Source organism: Anopheles moucheti, chromosome 2 (assembly GCF_943734755.1).
Source record: "Anopheles moucheti chromosome 2, idAnoMoucSN_F20_07, whole genome shotgun sequence".
NCBI classification, from domain to species: Eukaryota; Metazoa; Arthropoda; class Insecta; order Diptera; family Culicidae; genus Anopheles; species Anopheles moucheti.
The window spans coordinates 6,609,761-6,616,950 of NC_069140.1; the positions used below are offsets into that span (position 1 = coordinate 6,609,761).

Genomic DNA, 7,190 nt, shown 5'->3' on the forward strand with positions numbered 1-7,190 from the left:
ACACATTTAGCAATGTAGAATATGGTGCATGAAAGGTTAAATTTGACTGATTTTTCAATTTTTCCATTTCCAGTACACCGATGGCGGCCACAAACCGAAACGACAATCGTCCTTCAAAGGTTCACGGAACGATGCGAGTGGATCGAAGCTTTCCAATGGCACCGGTACGCTGGTGAAGTCGATCAACGTGAACGGTGGCCCGCTGGGTAACAACACGCCGAAGATACTTTCGAAATCGTTCAACGAAACCGACACGGCCACAATCAAGCGCAATTCCCACGGTCCCAACAACATCCGGCATGCCCGCCAGTTGGAGATGGACGAGGACAAGTACTGACCGAACGCCGCTCATATGGAACCCGACCTGGTGGATAGAATCTAGACAGTCAAACGTGTTGTTGAGAAATTCTAACCGAACTGCAATTTAACCGAAGAATTTCCCCGGTTTTCCGATAGCTGTTGGCAACGGTTGTTAAGTAGCGTTTAAAAGATTGACACATAGCTTTTAATGGAAAGTATTTGGCTTTTTCAGTAGCAACACTTAGCGCAACACGGACAAAACATAGTCGTGTAGAGGTAATTTTTGCGTTAAGATGAAGCTTTGCAATGCCGATGTGTGCCATTAGTATAATTCTCTTTATCTCGTACGATCGCCCAAACAAAGTAACAAAAAGGTCGTTGTAAGCTAATAGGTTGAGTAGAGTGAAATGGTATCGTTTTAAGACTGTTGCTGGAGGTAAACTTGGTGGCGATCGTAAACTCTCTAAAGGTAACATTTTTAAAAGTTGTAAAGAAGAAAAGACTTAGCTCGTAGGTGATATTGTTTTTAAGCCATTTAAAGTAAGGTAATGCTACAGGTTCGTGTGGTGTTTACGGTAGCACAGTACAAGGTAGCTCATATTGAGCAATGTAGTAATAGTAGAACACGTAGCATTTATGTCGATGATGATGTCCAGCGTTAGGGAGGTTGATTAACATAACATAAGGGCATAACATAATAGTGGTTGGCATCGGTCGAAACGGAAAAAACGAATAATCATAGACGAAGGGCCAAAACGAAATAATTCAAAAAGACTTAAGCAAAGCGTTGAAAGACATTGTGTAGATTTTAGTGCAAAACGTGTAGTAGTTTGCAAAGCGTACAGAGCGTTTCGGTTAAGTTTGTTGAAGCTTCCACTAACGATGTGTTCGAGTTCGACGTTGACTTAAATCTAGTGATAAACCAAGTAAATGTAGTAGCATTGTTACAGCAATCAAAACAGTTCTAAATAAAATGTAAAACCATCAGAAATAAAGTGTTTTTCGTTTAGAAATACCCTGGTAATTTTGTGTATGAATATTTGCATTTCGGGGTTAAAACGCTTGGAGAATCGTTTGTTTACATACAGGCAGTCCCCGAGATACGCTATTATAGCGGACCGCTATAATTCGGGAAAAATCCGCGTAACTCGGATTTCCACGTAAGTCGAATCCTGGTGCAATATCGTGTATACTTCAAAGTCACAGAGTCGACTTCCTTCTCTGTACTTAATTTATGCAGCGTAGTTGGCGATTTTGAGAAAGATTACATTAAAATAAGTTAGAAAGAAATGTTTTATGTGACAAAAAAAGGTATTTTCGACCAAGTTTCACCTTTTTGAATAGATTTTGTGCTATAAACTAGCTCATCTGTCAAATTTCCAAAAACCGCGTATCTCGGGGACTGCCTGTACATGTTTTTCAAGAGATGACACGTGGAATAAATTTGCCTATCCCTATTGCATCGCATACTATCAAACCCGTGAGAGCGATCGCTAGTGTAAACTAGGCGTGGCATGCATTTGCCCATCCGTATTGCATTGCATACTATCAAACCCGTGAGAGCGATCGCTACGGTAAGGAAGGTGGGTGAAACGGCATCCTCGCCCAAACTTTCCATCGGCGCTACGAAATTCCATACAAAACCAACCGTTTTCAGATTTCCGACACCAAGAGAGCATCCAAAACAAGAGGTAACATGTAGGTCCCTACAGCGTGCATATAGCTGAGCCGCTCTCTCGTGTTATGATTGCGCGTGAGAGAAGAGTTTCCACTACGTTGGATATTATTGCAGGGGTTTTGGGGACTTTTTTAACATGTTCAGCGTGATGTTTTTTGGCTCGTTTGGTATCTCATATAATTGACTCGTTCAGCAAGCTATCTTTGGCAGCAACAACATTTGACGGTCTCCCGATAGCTCTACCGAATTTGTCAACGCATATCAGAGCATAGCTTAGCTTTTCCCGAACAAAATAACACCGAGTTCGTTTTGTCAATACGGCGACGCCAACCCTGCATCGCTTCAAGGTGAAAAGTCCCCTCTCTCATTCGCGCGTAGTAAGCTCGTATTGAGCATCTTCAGCCGATCTCGCTCACACCATTCGAGCGATTCAATCTCCATGTTGTGGCTATGTGTAGCGTGTACGAGATCTGTATCCACATTTTACTCAGGAGAGTGGAACTGTTTGCTCTTCGGTATGATCGTCTTGTGTGATGTGAACCAAGAGATACTTTAAGCAAAAAAAAATAACAATAACGAAACAGTTGGATACGAAATGTGACAATATATTATAATTAAATCCTTTTCTTCTTTTTTTGTTGTGCTGATACCATGTACGTTCCCTCTCCTGTGTTTTGCGTGTTTATTTCTAGGATCAGCTCGCTGGAATGCTTTTATGTTGCCTAACTCTCGCAACCTCTGCATCGCACATTAGAAACAAATTACCGTGAGACTATTCGCTATTTTCCATTTTTTTAGAGGCCCCAACTATAATTCCACCCTGGACCTACAAGGGGATAGATCCTCCACTGAATATATTATTGGAAACGTGAAAATAACAGAAAAAATCCTGTTTGCATCATCCTACGCCAATGACTCGTTCATCTTTTAACAACTAACCTCCGGAATGTGAGGCAGCATCATCAGGGCAATGATTTTAAAACAAAACCCACGTAGAAGAAAATATACAAACATGACGATCGTTTCCTTGATCCAGACTAGCCCATGGGAAGTTTGCTAGAACCTTTGGGCGGGTAAGTTTCAAGTTCTCCGGTGGGTTTACTGTTTTAATTTTTTGCGAGTCAATATTTACACATTCACTATCGCTGACTGATTGCAATTGGCAATACAAAAACTATTGCACGAGCTTAATTGCGGCTGTGTTTAGTTCTCGTAATGCGTTTTCACTGCACTCCACAGGCTTGAAATTCCATTTCCGTTGTGAAACAAGTATCACCCACCACCGTGTCAACTTGTTTCGTTATCGCCCCCCTATTCGCGACGATGCGTTTGCGCACAGCCATAACAAATCTGCCGCGGTACTACGATTCAACCGCGTAATAGTCCGCGAAAAAAGAGAAAAAACATCCCTTACGCCCAACGCACTGAGAGAAGATCCAGGGAGAGAACTGATACAGCTGATTAGCAGAGCATTGCCGTAGAGCGTCCCTAGCCACGCGACAGCATGGTGGATGCACGTCTCAAGTCCGTTGTGTGTCCTACCACCACACACCACACATCATCCCGGTCGTCGGACAAGCGCTGTGTGTCACACCGATAAGTAGCACGGTGAAAACGAGAAATCGTGACAGATTGAACTTCAGACGCTGTCGAGCTACCGTACCAAGTGCAGTGCGTGCCGTGCATCTGTAGCCTAAGTCTTCAATAGAAAGGTGATTCTCCAAAGCAAAGCGATGGCCTCAGAAAACAGAAATGGTGAATCGGAACAGAAACTTCAGCTGAACGGTCACACTTCGACGCCAAAAGCAACTCCACCTAGTGCCGAAGAAGAGTGGACTATTCTGGAGCGAATTTATCGAGTGTTGGCTGAGGAGGGTTATCTCGGTCCCAGCACTCATCAAAAGCCGGTGGTTACGTTTGAATATCCGGATGATCTAAAGGTAAGCCACCTTGTCGATCGTCTGGAGGATCGTTTGCGTGTGTTGTTTGCGCATGCGCGCTGTTCGCGAATTTTCACGCAGAAGAGAGCGTTGTAAAAGAGCTCTGAGCCAGCATTCACGCACCGGGGACGCGACGTTACCTTGATCTTGTAAATGATGGTGACGGTCATTGTGTTCTCTCAGCACCAACCAAGCGATATCGTACAACTGGTAGATATTTATGTTTCCGCCGATTTGGGGAAGCGTAGATAATAAGGCTATTGACCACGGTGGTACATGAATGCCCGCCTATCTATCCCCAAAGCGCACAGGCCGCACAGAGACATCAGTAGACAGTAAGATGACAAGTGAATGATAATGATTACATTATTCGGCGAAGGTGATAAAGGCCCCAAACCGGCTATCCAAGAGATGTAAAGCTCGTTCGTTGACGTTATGACGTTGCTTGTCGCTTACTTTGCAGAAGTTGATACACTTCCCGATGGATGAACGGACTCCGAGCAATGGGACAACGGTGGAACGGATCGTGCGGCAAGTGTTGCAGTATTCTGTCCGCACCGGTCATAACCACTTCCACAATCAACTGTTTGCCGGTGTTGATCCGTATGGATTGACCGGAAGCTGGATTACCGAGGCGCTCAACACGAGCCAGTAAGACTCGATGAGCCTGAACTATTATATTAGAATTCTACAAAAACTCATCTTCTTTGTGCTATCTTCTTTAGATATACATTCGAGGTTGGACCTACGTTTACGCTGATCGAAGATGCGGTCATCGACAAATGCCTGCGTCTGTTCGATTTCGGCGATGGCGATGGAATTCTTTGTCCGGGTGGTTCCATGTCCAACATGTACGCCATGGTTGCGGCTCGGTACCGCACAGTACCAGATGTAAAGCGAACCGGTGTAATGAATCTTGCGGAACCTTTGGTTGTATTTACCTCCGAGGATGTACGTGTTGTGATATCCCGCACAATTCGAACGAATTCTCAATCAATACCCTTTCATTGCAGGCCCATTACAGCATTACCAAGGGGGTACACTGGCTGGGGATTGGATTGAACAATCTGGTCAAGGTAAAAAGCGATCGCCGAGGATGCATGATACCGGAAGAGCTCGAGCTTGCTATCCAGACGGTGCTCGACTCTGGACGAAAACCGTTCTTCGTCAATGCAACGGCCGGTACAACCGTACTCGGAGCTTTCGATGATTTTAATCTAATCGCTGATGTATGCCAGCGGTATGGCATTTGGCTGCATGTAGACGCTTGCCTTGGAGGTACCGCTATTCTGTCCCGCCGTCACAAACATCTGCTGAGTGGCGTTAATCGCGCGCAATCGCTTGCCTGGAACCCACACAAAACACTAGGCGCTCCACTACAGTGTTCGATTTTCTTGATCAAGGAACGTGGCCTTCTGCATGAATGCAATGCCGCCAAGGCGGACTATCTGTTCCAGCAGGACAAGTTCTACGACATCTCGTACGATACGGGCGACAAGAGCGTGCAGTGTGGCCGAAAGGTGGATGCGTTCAAGTTTTGGCTCATGTACAAGGCACGCGGTTCAGATGGGCTTGAAGCGCTCGTCGACAATGCGTTTGAGTGTGCCCGATCGCTGCACGAACAGCTTCGCAACAGGACCGGCTTCCGGCTGGTGTTGGAAGAGTATCAGTACACGAACATCAGCTTCTGGTATGTGCCATCGTGGATGAGAGCTACAGGAAGCGAATGCGAGACGAGCGACTGGTGGCAACGGTTGTACAGCGTCACGGCGGACATTAAGGAACAGCTGGTAAAGCGTGGAACCGTGCTGGTCGGTTACGTACCGCTGCTGCACAAAGGGATAGGTAATTTCTTCCGCATGGTTGTAACCTGCCACCCGCGACCGACGCCCGAAACCATGCAGTACATCCTCGACGAGATCGAGCGAGTAGGTGAAGACTTGATGCCACAGAAGTAATGTTGCTTCTCAAGAAAATGCTAAAATTAAACAAAAAATCATAAATATAACAGACATATACTGAAAACAAACCACCAAAGCCTTAGCATTTAATGATGCAGTATTGAACGGTTACAAAAACAAAAATTTTATAACTAAGATGATTAAAACCAGTTCGTTTTTCTTCATTGGTACTTGTGACTCCAAAAGAGCACGAAGCGAATTCTCCGTAAGGCCCATATAGAACGCAACGCTGTCTCGTTGGATTGCAACGGTTCTAATTTTTCCAAAAGTTTGGATTTTGCTGCAACCTTCGCTCGAAGTTGGTGTACCACGTTTGTAACGTCGACAGTGGGACAAACGTTTCGTTCGGGGCCGGTGTCATTTGGCTTTGCGTTACCGAGAAGCTGCTGACAAAGTTGAAAAAGTTCTCCAGTATCTTCTGACCGAACTGGTAGTAGGTGCTCGATGTTGTCTGTTGTTGAATTGTGAAAGATTAGACGGACAATCGGGAAAAGGTTCTTCAGCGTTCCGGTATTGGTATTTGCTACTTACCGTCGAAGGGGTTTGCTGTACCAGCGAGCTTTCCGGCTCGATAGACACACCGATTTGCGCAGTGTGTGAGATGGGAAGATTACTGCCAAACACATTGTTCATCATCGTAGTTTGACCCGTAATTTCGTCCAACTTTTTCAGCTGTGATATTTTAAAGATTGCCGATGGTTTTGTGTTGGAAATGTACCCAAGTAGTTGCCAGTTCGGTGGTGCATTCGGATCAGGCCAACTGAAATAAACTGGTATCGATGGTGATAAAAGTTGTACCTTCTTTTCCGTCTCAAATCAAAAGATACTCCGTGGATAAGAACACATACCTCCGCCGGCCATACCATCAGGGAAAGGAATGGTTCCGGTCAGGAATACCACCACATGGTTCACATTATCCGCATCCGGAATGGTAATTAGGAAATGTGACTCACTAATCGGTTGGAAATCTGTTTGGACCTAGCGGATTACCGGATACCGGTTAGATCTTCCAGTGCATACCACAGCAGGTGGAAAATATGTTCTCGAACTTACCAGACGGCCGGAAACAATCACTCCTAGTGCATTCAACATTTTCCTATCGGCACACGCAATTAATAACGTTTACAAAATATTCTTAACGTACTATCTTCGGTATAGTTTACAATCCACACGGTAATTATGCCACAAAACAGACGAATATCGAATGATCGGTGTTATCATTCGGTGTTGCTTTTTTTACTTTCCCGCCCGTCACAGCACAGCACGCGTTTGTTATGACACAGCCAGCGCCCTCTGCATCTCAGTGTGCGA

At 45.1% G+C, this 7,190-nt stretch overlaps 3 protein-coding genes across 3 annotated transcripts in view; 2 read left to right on the forward strand and 1 right to left on the reverse strand.

Annotated features, from left to right (window-relative positions):
• The window catches only part of LOC128309660 (semaphorin-5A), a 99,784-nt gene extending 98,525 nt beyond the window's left edge, over positions 1-1,259 (forward strand). The window contains exon 9 of the mRNA XM_053046100.1: positions 74-1,259. Coding sequence (XP_052902060.1) covers positions 74-337 — 264 coding nt within the window. The 3' untranslated portion in view covers positions 338-1,259. The remainder of the gene's footprint in view (positions 1-73) is intronic.
• Positions 1,260-3,395: 2,136 nt separating this feature from the next.
• Positions 3,396-5,936, forward strand: LOC128309667 (cysteine sulfinic acid decarboxylase). Its single transcript, XM_053046106.1, has 4 exons — positions 3,396-3,918; positions 4,382-4,569; positions 4,644-4,869; positions 4,932-5,936. Exons 1-4 carry the CDS (start codon positions 3,712-3,714, stop codon positions 5,874-5,876), a joined length of 1,566 nt encoding a protein of 521 aa, XP_052902066.1. The 5' UTR covers positions 3,396-3,711; the 3' UTR covers positions 5,877-5,936.
• Positions 5,763-7,118, reverse strand: LOC128309679 (protein OPI10 homolog). The gene is made up of 4 exons (XM_053046121.1): positions 6,933-7,118; positions 6,728-6,857; positions 6,411-6,649; positions 5,763-6,330 (listed from the first exon to the last, which is right to left on the reverse strand). The coding sequence occupies exons 1-4, from the start codon at positions 6,969-6,971 to the stop codon at positions 6,133-6,135; spliced, it is 606 nt and encodes a 201-aa protein (XP_052902081.1). The 5' UTR covers positions 6,972-7,118; the 3' UTR covers positions 5,763-6,132.
• Between the last annotated feature and the right edge of the window lie 72 nt (positions 7,119-7,190).